The sequence below is a fragment of the Cucumis sativus genome, chromosome 6 (assembly GCF_000004075.3).
Source record: "Cucumis sativus cultivar 9930 chromosome 6, Cucumber_9930_V3, whole genome shotgun sequence".
Taxonomy (NCBI): Eukaryota; Viridiplantae; Streptophyta; class Magnoliopsida; order Cucurbitales; family Cucurbitaceae; genus Cucumis; species Cucumis sativus.
The window spans coordinates 19,175,623-19,192,880 of record NC_026660.2 but is presented as its reverse complement, the minus strand read 5'-3'; the positions used below and the strand labels follow the sequence as shown (position 1 = coordinate 19,192,880).

The following is a 17,258-nucleotide window of genomic DNA, read 5'->3' as shown; positions in this document are numbered from 1 at the left end:
GTAACAGAAATGTTACTGAAACACCATTCAAATTCATAATTATATCTTCAACGAACACTCGTCCTAAGATATTCTACCCATCCATTGGTTATTATGGCCATTAGTTGCCTAAAGATCTTAGTTTTCTATTTGAGGAGCTTACTACTATAGTGAATATTATTTAATAATATGATATTCCATCTCAAAACCAATTAATAATGAGAGAAATAGTCCATCTGATTTATAAGAATGGAGGTTCTCTTAGTTAAAACAACGTGAGATTATCAACCTCTCAATAAATATAAACATAACTAACGTAAAATATGTACCTTCGATCAAGAAATCAAAGATTTGAATTTGGCACCCAACAAATAGTTGAACTAAAAGAGCGACCAAGAAATAAATCGAGAAATTATAAGATGTTTTTGTTGAGAAACAAAACATTTCAGAAAAATAGATTCAAGAACTCAAATTAGTTTCCAACCAAGGATGTCAAAATGGCCAAAACAGCAATCACAAGAATGATATTAAGGAAGTAGTTTGTTGGTAAAGGCTTATCTGGAGTTCCACCAAAAGCTTCATATTCTGCCCGAATCTTCTGCTTCATTGAGTCTGATAGCTCTCTCTGCAATTCAAATAGGCAATACTATTGAATTTCTTATTCCATTTCTCCTTCATTTTAAGACTTCCAAGTTTTTTTTAGACGTGACATCACAAGATGCCAAGGACTTGAATAAAGCTTCAACTTGTATTATTAAAAGACACGTGGCACAACAAAACATGAGACTTGTTTTTTAATCCTGCAGTAGACAAGTAGAGAAGATAAACATTTTACGAAGAAATGAGATTTTCTGAAGACTTCAATTGTGCAAGGAAATGAAATGAAAATATGAAAGTCTGTAATTCATACAACCTTTCCGTACGAATATTTGGCGGCATCAAACTTCTCTCCTGCAGGTTTGGGAGATGCATCAAGCACAATACCCTGTGATCAACAAAATGCAGTTTTCAATGAGCCTTGAGTAGATATATTTTTGGAAAAAAATACATTTTGGTCTCTAGGTTTCAGGTTTAGTTTCTATTTGATCCTTAGGATCCAAAATGTTATACTTTTAGTCACTTTTAAGTTTTGATTTCAAATTTTCAATTTAATCTCTAAGTTTCAAAATATTAAGGTTTTACCCTTCAAGTTTGGGTTTGATTCCAATTTAGTCCCCACGTTCCAGAATTACACTTTTAATCTTGATTTTCACTAAATACTTACTTTTAGTCTCTAGTGTTAATTTTTATTAATTAATTTAAAAATTATAATCAGTTAAAGTTTCATTATTAAAACAAAATTAAAAATTTCACTTCAAAGTTATTATAAATTAATTAACAAACATTAACGCAAAAGACTAAACGTATTCAATAAAATAAAGGTTAAAAGTGTAAACATGAAATTAGGGACCAAATTGAAACAAAACTTAAATTAAAGGATAAAATTGTAAAATTTTAAAACCTAGAAACTAAATTGAATTCAAACTCAAATCTTCACAACTAAATGTGTAATATTTTGAAACCTAATGAAAACTAGACTCAAAACCTAGAGGCAAAAAAGTAACTTTCCCCATGTATAGCTTTTTCAATGGATAATCAGTGTCCGTGTCCATAAAACTAGTTTATAACCAACCAAGAGTCCAAGACCACCTAATAGTCTTATAATGTAATGCTTGAAAACACAGGGTATTTAATGGTGCAATAAATCTAAGTTGGATGACATCAAAGGGCGTTCATTAGAGGAAAATTCACCAAGGCAAAAAGTATTCGATAAAAGGAAGTTTAGTCATTCAAAAACGCCTAAGCAAGAATAAAAAGAAAATAATATATCATCCAAGGCAACAAACCTCTGGAGGGTCAAATTTAGCACCAAGGTTGCTGAGTTTGGCATGGGCTTCAGCATAGTCTTTGAAGAATGATTCTTGATCTTCAAGATACTTTTCAGCATAAACCTGCAACACAATATAAGTAAATGGAAATCAAACTGAGCCTCTCGATTGACTATGACCAAATTCATTGAAGATGTTTTTTGGTCACCATGATAAAGTCTCCTGAAGGAGCAACGATGGGGTGGGGGAATTTATGCTATGTTTTACCTTGAATGATGGATCTTCAAAGAGAACAGCATCAGTTGGCAACACCAGTAATTCTTCATCTATCTTTTCTTTGATATCCTAAATATAATATGGACCAAACATAGTAAGCAAAAACTAGTTCATTTTCTCAAGATATAAAATGAAGCCAATATGATAAAAACCTTAAAATACGAGTTGTCAAACTTCAACCATTGTACAGTCCAGGATTGTCCACCAGGTGCACCCGGTCCATCTTTCTGTCAGTAAGGAAAAATCAAAACAAAAGGAATCTCATGAGAATAGCAACTCAAATGCGGTTGCAAATTCAAAGCAATGACCATGACTAAAAATAAGATATGGTTGGAAAGACAAAAGTACATTGAAGTACAAAAGACCCGCAAACAAGCTAAAGAAGATTAAGTTCAGCATATCAACTAATAATCCATCTTCTTCATCGTACGAAAACTAGTATAGAATGAATATCAAATCTGGTTCATGCATTGTGACACTAACCATTTCTAGAAGCTCCAAAACTAAATACAGCATATCATGTCTCAATTCCTTTTTTTATAAGAAACAGATATAATCAAAGAGCAAAAGAGAACAGCCTAAAGCCAAGGGACAAGAGGGTCCGCCCTCTCCGAAAAAAACTAAAGAATAAGGGCCTTCCAATTGTTGAAAATCAAAGAAAGGCTGTAATTACAAAAGTGTTTGGTGTAGTTCGTACTTCAATGAAAAGTTGTGTGTTGAAACACAGTCCAAAAAGAATCAAAAGAATTAAAGTTGTCTTAAAAAATTCTGCTATTCCTCTTTTTCCAAATACACCACAAAATGGAACGGATCACACATATCCCACGGACCCACAGAATGTTACCCTTCGGAGTAGTTATCTCGGGAAATCTTTCGGAGAGCTATGAGGCCTAACCTTTCCACAGAGATAAAGGTAGCTATGCTTGTTTCAATCAGACAATTCAGAAAACATTCTTGCTATAGCATAAGGAATGCATACCCTCCGAACAAGAGGAAGGCTGAAACTGAAGCAACTCTTTCTGAGGATGAGTATACTTCAAGAACTCAAGCAGCGACTTCATCTTCAACTTCCTCTCCTGTATCGAGGCATTTCATCCTTTTATGACTCAACAACATACTCTTATTTTTATGGACTAAAACCTCTGCTATTGAGCCCTTCAAGCATCCAACTATCAACCTTACTAGGAAGACAAAACTCAAGATTAAAGATTCTGAAGCACATATTCCAAGCTTTCCTAGTAAAGATGCAACGCAAAAATAAGTGGTTCAAGATCTCCTTGTCTTTGAAACAAAGACAGCACATCGAAGGATTGAGTGCAGTGTACTGTAATTTTCTTTGAAGTTTCTCATGAGTGTTTAGACTCGAGCAACCATAACCTTTTCCAGGATTTTAGTCTTCCAAATGTAACGAACCAAAGGTAAAGCGATGGTGGGGGATCTTTTGGTTAATTTAAGAAAGGTAGACTTCATAGTGAAATTAGCAGCAGCATTAAAAATTCCATTTAAGACTATCATGATCATCCGTTGGGCCCCACGAATGAAGAGTTTCAAAAATGGTGGTCACATTTTCAAATTCATTGTTTGACACATTTCTTCGAAGACCCAAATTCCACGAGTGACTAACATTACACCAGCATTCAGCCACGAAAGCATCCATATTTAGCGAAGTAGAAAACAAATTAGAAATTTTTTCGCCAGGAATTGAGCCTCACATCGACTATCCTTCCAAAATCTTATTTTTGTTCCCTCTCCCAACAAAAAGGCCGAGAAATTAAAGAACATCTCCTTATGTTTCAAAATGCCAGCCCATATCGTTTGGTACTATAGGTTGGTTAAATCAACAAGGAGATTATCAAAATGGAAACCTTTGATGGTCCTCTTCTCATTACAGTAATGAATAAGACAGCTAAAGGTGTCTCCCACAGTCATAAAAAGAAATGGGGCAAGCGGATCTCCCTGACGAATGCCCCTTTTGGCAAATATCTTTCCCCTATGCCTGCCATTGACAAGATCAAGAAATTAATCATCGACAAGCAGCCCCAAATCCATTTCTTCCATCTTTTACCAAAGCCTTTAAGCTTCATACCAATACCGGGAAAGGACCAATCCCCCTTTTCATAGGCTTCCTCAAGGTCAAGCTTCAAGAAAAAACCTTTACTGCCTTTTAAAGATCACTCATCTACAGCCTCCGAAGCTATCGAAATTGCATCTAGAATTTGCTTGCCCTCCACGAAAGCCATTTGAGTATCACTAACTATAGAGGGAAGGATTTTTTTAAGTCTCGTCGCAATCACCTTAGAAATGATTTTATACATGGAGGTTATGAGGCTTATGAGTTTGAAGTCACCAACACGGACAACCTCTTTCTTTTAGGGAATGAGACTAGCATAAGTTTCGTTGCACCTTCTATTAATGATTTCATTTTAAAAAAAATCTTGGAACACCCTTACTAAATCAGATTTCAGAATGTTCCACGACGTTTTATAAAACCCTCTAGTCATACCATCTAGGCTAGGGGATTTGAGACACCCCAAATTAAAAACAACTTCTCTAATCACTTTTTTAGTAAAAGGGGTCTCTAAAAAGCTAGAATCCTCCGAGCTAAGGGCTCTCCAATTAAGACCATCAGAAATGAAAGGATAGGAGTTCTTTGTACCATACAAATTGGAAAAGAATCTAAGGATCTCATCCACAATCTCATTCTCCGTAACTAGGACCTAACCCTCACTACTCACCAGGGACGAGATTAGACTCTTACTTTTAAGGGTCGAAATCTGCCTGTGAAAGAAGCTTGAATTCTCCTCCCCCTCGTAAAGCCACTGATTTACACTTATGAACCCAAATTCTTTGAACCTTAACAATAGCATCAAGCAAGGCACCTCTGCATTCTTCTCTTTCCACAACATTAGCCTCATTGAAGGGACCAGACTGTTCAAGCAAATCTAGAGAGTTTATCTTGTCAAGTAATGCTTGCTTTTCGAAGAAGGTATTGCCAAAAGTTTTCTTGTTCCATCCCTTCAAGAAAACCTTCGGCCTTCTTAATTTCTCCATGAAGGAGTAGATTGGCCAACCATCAACTATCATATTGCCCCACCAGTTCCCAATATTTTGAGGAGGAGATGATGAATACCATGTCTCAATTCTAGAAATCCAAAATGGATACATAAGCTATTGCTGAGTTGTACATTAATCAAAACTGGGTATTAAAATTGTCTGGTTGAACAATAAATAAAGCTTGGCCAGCATGCATTTCTAAGATAAATCAAGGCTAATTGCAGAGTCGGTTCTGGACAATCTACGCCATAGATGGGACTGTTTAGTCTATCCTATACCAGTTGATACAAAGACTTGAGATTCGTAGAATGCGGTCTCAAGCCTGGTGTGTAATAGAGGGGGTTTCTCCAAGGAGAGGAAAATGATGTGGGATATCAAATGGAACATGGGGAAGTAATAGGAGTATTTTCATTCACTCACGGTCCGTCAATTAAGTTTTGTCAGAAATGATCCAATCTTGTTGCTGGTTGGTGCAAATGAATATATCAAGCTCTCTCCCATTAGGTAAGCATTTTGAGAGAATGGCTGATACATACAAAATAGAATCTATTGGGTGGTCTACTGGCTTTGATTGTTATAGTAGTTCCTATGATCCTGCGGGTGAAGATCCAAGAATGTCTGAGATAGCAAGACCAAAGGCAGCTTAATCAATATTAGAATAAATTTAAATAAAAGATAAGTTGAATAATATGTCACTTTATCACACAAATTAGGTCCCAACTAAGTCATAATCTTCTGGACTAGTCAATGAAAGTCGGTTGAGTTCGGTTTCTTCAACTCTTTAATATCATAAAGTGATATTTTTCTTTCCACTACCTCACTGCCACAAATATGGTAATCCCATTAAGAGTTTGTTATATCTTACCTATTTTTCATATTTTCCTCCACTGTAAATCTACGGTTTCACATCAAATGAAAAAAAATATGTTTCTTAATAAGCATATTATACACACATGCACCCACACACAATAAGCAAAATGTTCATTCCACAAAACAATAATCAAATAGACGAATAACTTGTTGAGTCACATAAATGATCTTCCATTCTTATCATGATAATGGTAACATACCGTATATTTGGTCTCTGGCTTGCCCCAACCACTGCGTTCTGGCCTAGCTCTGCCTAATGTGTGTGCCCCGGATAATGCAACAATTTCCTAAAGATCCAAAAACCTTGTATCAAGCAAAGAAAGCATCCAGAAAGTATTGACTCAAATAGCAAACTGATTCACAATACCTTGTCATTCAACCCCATTCGGTAAAAAACATCTCGTAGATGTGAAGCAGGTGATGGAGGACCAGCATCTGAACAAAGACAAGTTCTTAACAATATTTGGAAAACAGTGAAGCGAGTACGTTGGCAGATGCAGCATCTTGCGATAAGTATCAGATACTGTCCAAAAGACTATTTAAAGAAACAAAAAAAAAAAAAAAAGGTTTTGTAATTTATCCTAAAATGACAAATTAAATCTTCAGCAGCATGAGGAAATACTCCCGAACTTTTCAAATTTTTGAGCATTACAAGAAAATTGCTAAAAGGCAAGAGATATGCCTTACACTTCCTCTCCCTTTCACTTGTATCACAATTGAGCATCTCATCCTTCTTAATATCTAATTGGGCTCACTTCTTATTGTTAAATTTGATATTGTGGGGTTCCATCTCAAAACCAATTGGCAATGAGAGGAGTAGCTCATCTATCTTATATGAAGTATGAGTCCCCTTGGTTTTTCCAATGTGGGACTCTCAACTTCTCCAATATGTCCCCTCAAGATGGTGCCTCTTTGGGTTCACCTATCTTGAACTGAATACCCGTTTGGGTTTACTGGGCTCTGATACCATCTTAAATTTGATAGGGTTCCATCTCAAAACCAATTAGCAATGAGAGGAGTAGCCCATCTATCTTATATGGAGTATAAGTCCCCTTGTTTTTTTCCAATATGGGACTCTCAACTTCTCCAATACTTATACTAAATTCTAGACAACCATCCTCAAGGCTTCAAATCAATTTAGTCTAATTCATGATTTACAAAAATAATAATAATAATAGTGCCTAGAAGTAAGGTAACAAAAAGGAATCAAGAATATGATGCAGGTAAAACAAAATAAGCAACTCGGGAAGCCACATCTACAGATTTAACTTATTAATTATCAACATAATATGTTACTTCACACTACAATATTTCAATGATTCAGTACATGGCATTATAACGTAGTTGATCCTATTTTGATACGTTGCCACAGAATGAAATAATAGAGCTTTAGAATGTAATTTTCAATGAATCCTACAATTAAATTTAAGCATTGCAATATTTCCTCCATCTGCAATTTCTGTAGGGTACCCATAAGGAAGTCAATTACTAAATACTAATTTACAAATTATTTAATTCATATTTAGAGAAAAAAAAATCAGATTGCCCCTTGTAGGCCATGCATATAGTCTACTAACCAGGAAGCCTCCCTTCTTCAGGGCATTGCTCCGACCCAACAACATCCACTCGTCCATATTTCATGGGGATTTTGGGCCCCCCAGCCTCCTGTATCGGCATTAAATCAAATCATTAGAACATTCAATCCTTTTTTTATTTTCAGGGGGTTAATCTTAGTTTCAGAGATAGGTAATTCTATGACCTCGATAGCTGTAGCACTGGCCAACTGAAATAGGTCTGCATATGTGATGTTGGAATACTTATTTTTGATAGGCTCAATGAGTTTCAAGGCATTAATAAGACCTGCAAAAGACCTGACATTAGGATGAACAAAACTGTCAAAACCTGTGTAATGCACGGTTATTTGTATAAGAATTACCAGCATTAGCACCATGCCCCAGCTCAACATCAAATCTTAAACTTCCATTAGCTCCACCTCTCTGTGGCCATTCCTCAATATCTTTATTGTAAGTTCCAGCATCATGCCAACCTAGGCGTACCTAGATGGAAGGAAGCAACTTTGAAATACATGTCGGTGGAACTTTGGAGGACATGACTCTAGATTCTCCAAAATATTATACTCCACCACGAACATTGCTAATTATTTCCATTTCCAACTTAAGCGCGGTAGTTAGTACAAACATAAACTGGCAATTATCAGAAGCAAAACATTCAATCGCTATCATGTGAAATAAGGACCAAATATACGGGAAACTCGCAAGCAAATAGTTCCACACGATTCAAGATGAAGAGAGAAAATAATAGTTAATAGATAATAGCACTCCTAATCATGAACCACAAAAATACCAAAATAGGATGACAGAATGTGGTCTTCAGGAGCTGCTTGATATCCTCTCTAGCACTCTTCAACTGCTCAGGGTCCGATGCCAGGCATTTCGGAGTAGATGACGCACTGAATCTTCTGTTTGATACACAAGAACTTGGCCTTCCCTGATAGCGGCGAAAAGCAGAAGAAACCGAGCATAAACATCGTTAATCAAAGCACACACACACATAAACAAAGAGGGAGAGAAAGCGAGAGAAACCTGATTGAGAAAAAGGTGAGAAATGAGAGGAGAGGATCTGAGGAAGCTGAAAGAGGAGGAAGACGAGGAGCGAGAGAGGAGGGTAGGTGAAGGAGAAGAGAAAGATAGTGTAGCTCTGGTGGCGGAGGAGAGGAAACGAGTAGTTGAAGAGGCGGAGGAGGAGGCGGCGGCGACGGCGACGGCGGTTCCAAAAACAGTAGCAGCCATGGATTTAGTTGAAATTGAGCAATTGGAAGGAGAAGCAATTGGAAATGAATGCGATGGAAGTGTTAGTTGTAGGGCCAAACGCTCGGCCATTATTTGGGGCTTTTCCTTTTTTGCGGCATACTCTCTCCTTTTGTTTTGGATGAACCTGGCCTACTCAAACCACCCTCCTTTGGCAACACGGTTCTTCAAATCCACCTTTTTTTCTTAGGGAATAATTACATAATGGGAAAAAACAACACAAATTAGGTAAACACAAGAATTTTAAAACTATATAGAGAAAGCCTGATGGACTTTTCCGTTTATGAAATGATTGAAGTGTAGATTTTGATCTCAAGTTTGAAATGCATTTTTTTGTTCGATTTTTTGTTTTTGAAAATTAAATCGATAAATATTTTTTGAACACCTTATTCTTATTCTTATAGTTATTTTTTTTCATCCTTATAAACAAGTCAAGTTTTAAAAACTAATCAAATTAGTTTTTTAAAATATGTTTTTATTTTTGGAATTAGGGTAAATATGCAACTTTTTTAATAAAAAAAAAAAAAAGTAAAAGAAGACATGCTTAATTTTCAGAATCCAAAAACCAAAAACTAAATTTAGTATCAAATAGGTTAGTATCGCACGTTTGAAAATAATCTAAATGGCCTTAGTTAAAGAAGATTGTTAGGTGATCAATGGAAACATGACTCGGCAATTTTTACTTTTCTTTTTTAAACTAACTTGGACTTAGTGGCTGTATTTTATATTGTCTTGCCACCTCAATCTTTTTTCTTTTCAATTTTAAATTAATAGTGACTTTATAACTTTTCTCCGTCACTTTTTCCTCCACTCCTACCTGAAGTTGTTAATCAAAACAGTTAAGTCGAACTGAAACCAAATTAATATGCCTCAGTTCAGTTTGTTATAATTTGTAATCGAATTTATGTGGTTGGGTTCGATTTCAAATTTAAAAACTATATTGAAATTAAACCAAATTGCTTTATTTAATATATGTACACATAACCTTTTCATTATGTGTGCCAAAACAAAAATAAAAAAGAGAGATTAATTTTTTTTCCCTTCACGTTCTCCTTCACGACTTAACATTCCTTTTCCTTCCAATCGCCTCTTTCTCTCATTTTCTTCTCACTAGGCAACCCCTTAACCCTGGTGATAGCATCATAAAAGTGTTATGTTTTCTAAATTAAAATATTCAAGATGATCGTACATATGTATCAAATCCCTTATTTTGTAAGAAATATGATATAGAGAAGCAAAGAAGTCCAAATGGGCAAACACAACTTAATTTCGAGCTAAAACGAGTCAAACCAATAAAAGGAAAAAAATTACAAGGTTGCCTCTAACAACACCTTGATATCGTGCCATGGCGCCAAAAACTGGAGAGCACCTATTTTGTGCAATAGTAACACCCAACTCAACATCATGTCTCCATTTCAAATTAGGTTAGTTCTTTAATAAATTTAAGTATGTGTTTGGGGAAAGGGTTATGTGGGTAGTATTAAACTTCTTTTTTTTAAATAAACATATTCTAAATCCAATACACAAATATCATATATTTAATTTACCAAATCATCCTAGATTTTGTAAAACAATTTGTCTTAATTTATTTAACTACGACATTTATTTTCAACATTTTTTAAAAATACGTCAGTTGCAATAAATTGGTTTTTTTTAATATGACACGCACCTGGAAACATGTAAATAATACGAAATATTAGAAACAGAAAATAACAATCAAGGCTTTTACCAACTCTAGTTTTGTTTTTTTAGAGAAAAATTACAATAAACCTAGGTTTATGTTAATTTAACTTAGTTTAATTTAATAACCAAAATAACTTGATGAAAGTGGAAAAATATAGACAAACATCTCTAAATAATAGGTTTGTTGAAATTTCAGCTCCACTAATTTTTAATTTAATCAAATAGTCCTTGTAGTTTGCTAATTGTTGTAATCAATTTAGGGTAGGTTGTTAAAATTTTACCATGTTTTTTATTGAATTGACATTCCTTAGATATTTAAGCGAATTAACAAAATACAATGAGGTTGAGATTGATATCAAAATTTTAACTTAACAAATATATTGATATTAATTCTAACATAGATAAGTTGATTGAAGGTAATTAAATTAAAAATATAACGGTGTAATCACAATAACAAATTACCTAATTCAAGAGTAAAGGAAAAAATGAAAATTTTAATAAGGGACCCTTGCAAAAATAGCAAAAAAAATTATAATAATATGGCTCATGTCACTACATTTTCTAAATTGCAAAAGTAACAAATTTAAAAGCTGATAAACCTATGATTACCGTCTAATAGTCGTCTGATAGTCTTATGATTACCTTCTGATAGCCATCTGATATCACTAATTTTGTCATATTCACAGTATGCAAAAATTAGGTATCTTATGATTACCTTCTGATAGCCATCTGATATCACTAATTTTGTCATATTCACAATATGCAAAAATTAGGTATCATGTGCAGTTTTTTTCTAAATGTTTTTGTCATTTGATGCAATTTCTCTTTTAATAATGTAATTGTATCAAATTCATAACTTAAAAACATTTTTCGTTTTTAAAATAAAAAGATTAAAATTAACAAAACTCATAAGTATAGAAATTATAAGTGAGAAAAAATGGATTAAATAGGATTTAAACTTGAATTTATTTACAAATCAAACATGAAACATAAAAGAAAGTGGTAATATATATACAAAACACTTTTGGAAAAGTCACTTACTAAAACTTGATTTTCCTTTGGTTCAAAACGTCTGGCTTCAACTCCTTCTCACCTAGTATTTCCCTTAACAACTTAATGATTGAAGAATTCAGACTTAGGATTGTATATGTGCAGAATTAATTCTATGCAGTAAGTCATTGGTCACGATCATTGCATGTGAAATACTCATTATGTGCCTCTTCATCGTATAATAGCTAAGTCCTAATTGTATACAAATTTCCTTACTGCTTGCCCAAGTATAAGAAAAACAATAGGTTTTCCTAGACGATCCAAGGTCGAACATAAGAAATTGATATCAAAGCTTAGTTCTAGAGTCTACTTGTGTCATACCCCGTTCTAGGCTTTCTTCTCTAACCTGGATCGTGGTGTGAATCTACTCTTTTAAAACATTTCTTTTCAAAAATAAGGTTTGCATAAATACTTTCTAGAAAATTCTATAAAAATTTCATCAGCACCTCCCCTAAAATATGGGGTAGTCAAACCTGAAAAGGAAGATAATTTCACTTCTATATGTATATAACCAGGCTTCAGATACAACACAATAAGTGTGTCTCACCACACACATCCACACAGTGTCAAAGCTTCAAGTGAAATTTAAAGTCCAACTAGGCTACATACCAAAAAGATTACAATCTAACGAGGGATCTTTCAAAACACAAGTTCTTAGTATCTCTCTTAATACAACTAACCACCTCATGATGCATTACAAAAAAATTTAACTTTATAAATATAATATGAAGATCTACAAGAATGATGAGGGTTCAATTAGCGCTTGGTCCTGACTCGCTACTTAGGAAGGGAGAAAACATTGAAAAATGTAAGTTGAAAACTCAGAGAGTGGCAAGTTATTAGATGTAAAAACTTGTAAAACATGCTAAAACGAAAATGTGTAAACATGTATCAATCATGCAATAATAATCAAAACACCATCATTACATAATACTATAATCCACACGGTACGTCCATAAACCTGTAACCGATCCAACCATGGCAAGGTGCCTAGATATACAACCAAGAATAGCTCGCACATGATCAAACAATCATGCGACCAAACCTAGCTCACTCGTATTTAGTACCCACCACAATAGCAACCTCCATCCACTCCAACTATGGTAGGGCACTAAATACACGGTCCAGAATAGCTCATGTGTGATCCAAATCCACAATGAAACACGCGGTCAAACGGAGCTCACGCGTATTTAGCACCTATCATAGTAACAACCTCCATCCAATCCAATCATGATAACATACTAAATATACGGCCCGAAATAGCTCACATGTGATCCATATCCATAAGGAAACACGTGGCCAAACAGAGTTCACACATATTTAGCACATACCACAGTAACCATCTCATATTCGCTCCTATGTGCACATAGAGCCACCTAACATGGGCTAAACTAGGCTCGAGGTCATATCTCAATCCTCCATCCATATCCTTACCTAGGCTTAGGTTCTCAAATCTCCGATCATGGCCTCTTTCAACCCCAGAATCCCCTGACAATCATAAGTGGCGCTATGAAAACACATTCTCATAGCTTATGGATAAATCATCCTCATTCATAAAATCACATATTTTAAGTCTTTCACCAACCAACTTTGTTCCAATTTCTATAAAAAAAAAAATGAAGGAAAATATGTATTAATAGGACAAATAAGAAAGTTATCATTTACTTGATTAATTTAGTATAATATAAATAAGAAAATTATTTGAATTTAATTTCAAAAATTATATATAATTAATAAAAGAAAATAAATTATAATTAATGACATTTGTTAAATTTATTTTAATAGATTTAGGTGTTTTTTCAAAATCTTTGTTATTATAACCAAAGGTCAGAGTAATTATATGAACCCAAACACACCCTTAAACATAATAATTATAATTTATTAACTTGTCTTTCTACCTCCGAAGAATGATTTTTTCAGCCAACATATAGATGAATAACATAAGTGTGTAAGATGATTTTGATGATTCAATCCTCTCATCCTACTCCTACATACTGCCAATCAGAATAAAAGAATGAATTTTCAGTTTGCTTCAAAGAATAAATAATTTGTAGGTGAAGACACAATAAATTTCAGTACTAAGAAACTCACCGTAACATCTTATCAGATCACAAGTGGACAATTATTTTGTAGTGATTTCAAAGAGGTGCAAAAATTTCACAATTCTTACTGTTGTATGTTCCCAAAGACTTTAAAAACGGTAGATGGGATGGGATTTGTGACCATGAATCTTTGTCAAACATCTTTTGAGCTCCTTCTTCTGTTTAGGAATCTTCGGGATTCGAAGGCAAATAGAAAGTCCAACAATGACAACAATCACTTCTCTTTTCTTCTTTCTTTTAGGTCTTTTCTCGATTTTTCCTGTCTCCTTTTCAACCAACATTCTTTCTTTACGCAAGAAGAATTCTGATCGCCTCCTCTCCTCCGTCGTCTTTCCCCTCAAAGGAAACGTTTATCCACTTGGGTATTCATTCCATCTTTAATTTGATTCTTCTCTGTATTTTTCTCTCTTCATCGTTGATTATTGATTGTTTCTTTTTCGTTTCGTTGATTTTGTTTCCTTTATCATTCGTGTATCTATTCTCCACCATTCTTTAAATTTTTTCTACTTCCCACTGGATTTTCCTTTTTAAGTAGGTGCTTCTGTTTGATCCATGTCCAATTTGATTTCCTGAGGTTCTCTTATTCAGTTCTCGAGTTTTTTGGTTGCTTGTTTTCTGTTATATTCTATTTAGTTTAAGTGGGTTTTTGTTTCTAACCTTCCAATTTTAATTTATGTTCATTAAATGATTCTTCTAGCATTTCTTTTTCCGTCTTTTTTGTTCAAGAATACTTTAGATAACGGGTCGATTAATCTAACATAAATTACAATGTTTAGTACTTGATTTTCCATTCATTTCGAAATTTGTAAAGTTCTGTTACAGGGAAGTTTTTCAATCGGATGTTGCTTATAAGCTGTTTAAAATGTTTATGAATTCTGTTTTTCCATGAATTTTCCGTTGTTTGATTTGTTTGCATGTTTATTGTTTGCTTATCATTCCATTTGTGTTAACTCCTTGTAAATTCTTTTTGATATCTGTAGTTATTACTCTGTGTCTATTAATATTGGCAAAGGAGATGAGGCTTTTGAATTTGATATCGACTCTGGCAGTGATCTCACTTGGGTTCAATGTGATGCCCCTTGTACACACTGCACAAAGGTTAGTGGATTGGATGATAACGATAACCAATTTGATGTTTGTTCTCTTTCGCTCTAACGTTCTTATGAATTTTACATGTATCTGCAGCCTCGTGAACAGTTATATAAACCCAACAACAATGCTTTGAACTGTTTCGAACCACTGTGTACCTCACTCCACCCGATAACCAACCATCACTGCAAGTCCGCTGATGACCAGTGTCAGTATGAAATTGAGTATGCTGACCACGGATCGTCTCTGGGTGTGTTGGTCAATGACCATGTTCCCTTGAAACTCACTAATGGTTCTCTGGCTGCTCCTCGAATAGCATTTGGGTGAGTTATATGGATATATATCTCATGATAGACTGTTATCATGCTTATAATCCTAATAAATCATGGCCACAATCCCCAGAGTTTCCATTTTCCTTTTTAAGTAAATAGTTACATAAAACTGCCTTTACCCAAGGGATTAAATAAAACATATAGTGGTGCGCAAGCCCAGACACTCACAGATATCAAAATATATATATATATATATATATATATATATAACATATAGTGAAATTGATTTCGCTTCTGTAGTCTTAAATTGTGAGGATATATCTTTTAATATGTTTTCTGCAGATGTGGATATGATCATAAATATTCTGTTCCAGACTCATCTCCTCCTACAGCTGGAGTTCTGGGCCTTGGCAATGGTGAAGTTAGCTTTATCTCGCAACTAAGTAGCATGGGTGTAGTGCGAAATGTTGTAGGGCACTGTCTTAGTGACGAAGGTGGATTTTTATTTTTTGGTGATGAATTCGTCCCTTCTTCAGGAGTAACGTGGACAAGTATGTCACATGAATCCATAGGGTGAGTAGCCCTTTAATATCATGTTATCATTTTATAACACATGTAACTGAGTATGATATCTATTCTCATCTCAGAAGTTACTACTCTTCCGGACCTGCAGAAGTCTACTTCAGTGGAAAAGCTACTGGTATCAAGGATCTTACATTAGTTTTTGACAGTGGAAGCTCTTACACTTACTTCAACTCTCAAGCTTACAATTCCATTCTTGCTCTGGTAAAAACAGAGAAAAGGAACTGTTTCCTTAGGCAACACACATGTGTGAAATTGTAATGTGATGAGATATTTTTATCTCAGGTAAAGAATAATTTGAGAGGAAAACCACTGGAAGATGCTCCGGAGGATAAATCTCTTCCAGTATGCTGGAAAGGCACTCGTCCTTTCAAGTCGTTGCGTGATGTGAAAAAATACTTCAATCCGTTGGCATTACGCTTTACAAAAACTAAGAATGCTCAAATTCAACTGCCTCCAGAAAATTATCTCATCATAACTGTGAGTATACAACACAATCTTGGATTCTTGGCTGGTTTCTGCTTTATAAATTATGTTTTTAACAAGTTCTTCTTCAGAAATATGGCAATGTTTGCTTTGGGATTCTGAATGGGACTGAAGTAGGACTTGGGGATCTCAACATAATTGGTGGTAAGTAACATTAGTGCCAAACAATCTGGAAATTGTGATCCCCCCTCCACACTTTGTTTGGTAATGTTTGGTAGTACTTGGTAATTTTAGTAATAAGTACTTCAAAAATATTCGTTAGTCAAAAGTGGCAATGAGAAATCACTTTGATGTTTAGTTCTATACTCTTAATTACAATGGTTGAGATTAAGGGTCTATTTGGATTGGTTGACCTTGTTTCTCATTCAGATATCTCTCTAAAAGACAAAATGGTAATCTACGACAACGAAAGAAGACGAATTGGATGGTTCCCTACCAATTGCAACAAATTTAGAAAGTAAACTCTATTTTCATCACCTTCTTTACTTTGATGATCTCATTTCCCTATGAATAACCTTCTCACAATCCTTTTCTGGTTGTCTCTTTATTTTCAGGGAAGGTCAAAGTCTTTGTCAACCAGAAGGTCTGTTTAGTATCCTAACAGAGAATTATCAAGGTTACATCCCCAAGATCTTTTAGGATGCTTAAAGAAATTAAAAAGGTAAAATAGTTAGTAATCTTCAGTTACTTAGACCAAAAGTTTTGTATATTTCAATGTAAGTGTACTGAGTATATGTTTCCTTTTTTGGTTACAGTAGGCTGATGAAGTCAATAGGCTAGTTTTAGAATATAAAGGAGATTATGAAAGAAAATCATGTACTATGTTTGTAATATAGAAAATTTCTCTGTATCTGGACGATCATATTCATGATTTAATATATATAGAAATGTATGACATTATTATAATAATAATAATTTTTAGGGGCATTGACGTAGTTGGATAAAAAAAAATGAAAATATTTACTAAATATAGCCAAAAGAAATTAAATTTACTGTAAAGAATTTGATGAATTTTTTTTCCTTTTGAAAATGTCGCAAGAATTAGAAAAGAATTAACAAAATAAAATAAAATTTGAAAAAATCACCCTTAGAGTATGGTGGGTAGTTGATAATCATAGG

General features: G+C 34.3%; 2 protein-coding genes across 4 annotated transcripts; one reads left to right on the top strand and one right to left on the bottom strand.

Annotated features, from left to right (window-relative positions):
* Nucleotides 1-240: 240 nt before the first annotated feature.
* On the bottom strand, nucleotides 241-9,072 carry LOC101216755 (probable L-ascorbate peroxidase 6, chloroplastic/mitochondrial). Of its 2 annotated transcripts, none has more exons than XM_011659130.2 (12): nucleotides 8,651-9,072; nucleotides 8,412-8,555; nucleotides 7,984-8,104; nucleotides 7,807-7,907; nucleotides 7,625-7,712; nucleotides 6,415-6,482; nucleotides 6,248-6,334; nucleotides 2,276-2,350; nucleotides 2,115-2,192; nucleotides 1,866-1,970; nucleotides 893-964; nucleotides 241-779 (listed from the first exon to the last, which is right to left on the bottom strand). In XM_011659130.2, exons 1-12 carry the CDS (start codon nucleotides 8,945-8,947, stop codon nucleotides 774-776), a joined length of 1,242 nt encoding a protein of 413 aa, XP_011657432.1. In that variant the 5' UTR covers nucleotides 8,948-9,072; the 3' UTR covers nucleotides 241-773. The 2 variants fall into 2 exon arrangements, with proteins under 2 accessions (XP_011657432.1, XP_004149799.1); XM_004149751.3 differs by having other exon boundaries at nucleotides 241-604.
* Nucleotides 9,073-13,791: 4,719 nt separating this feature from the next.
* On the top strand, nucleotides 13,792-17,051 carry LOC101218408 (aspartic proteinase Asp1). 2 transcript variants are annotated; one of them, XM_011659129.2, is made up of 10 exons: nucleotides 13,792-14,072; nucleotides 14,691-14,808; nucleotides 14,896-15,122; nucleotides 15,414-15,644; nucleotides 15,719-15,857; nucleotides 15,939-16,133; nucleotides 16,211-16,283; nucleotides 16,509-16,596; nucleotides 16,694-16,800; nucleotides 16,895-17,051. In XM_011659129.2, exons 1-9 carry the CDS (start codon nucleotides 13,915-13,917, stop codon nucleotides 16,776-16,778), a joined length of 1,314 nt encoding a protein of 437 aa, XP_011657431.1. In that variant the 5' UTR covers nucleotides 13,792-13,914; the 3' UTR covers nucleotides 16,779-16,800; nucleotides 16,895-17,051. The 2 variants fall into 2 exon arrangements, with proteins under 2 accessions (XP_011657431.1, XP_004149806.1); XM_004149758.3 differs by having other exon boundaries at nucleotides 16,694-17,051.
* The last annotated feature ends 207 nt before the right edge of the window (nucleotides 17,052-17,258 follow it).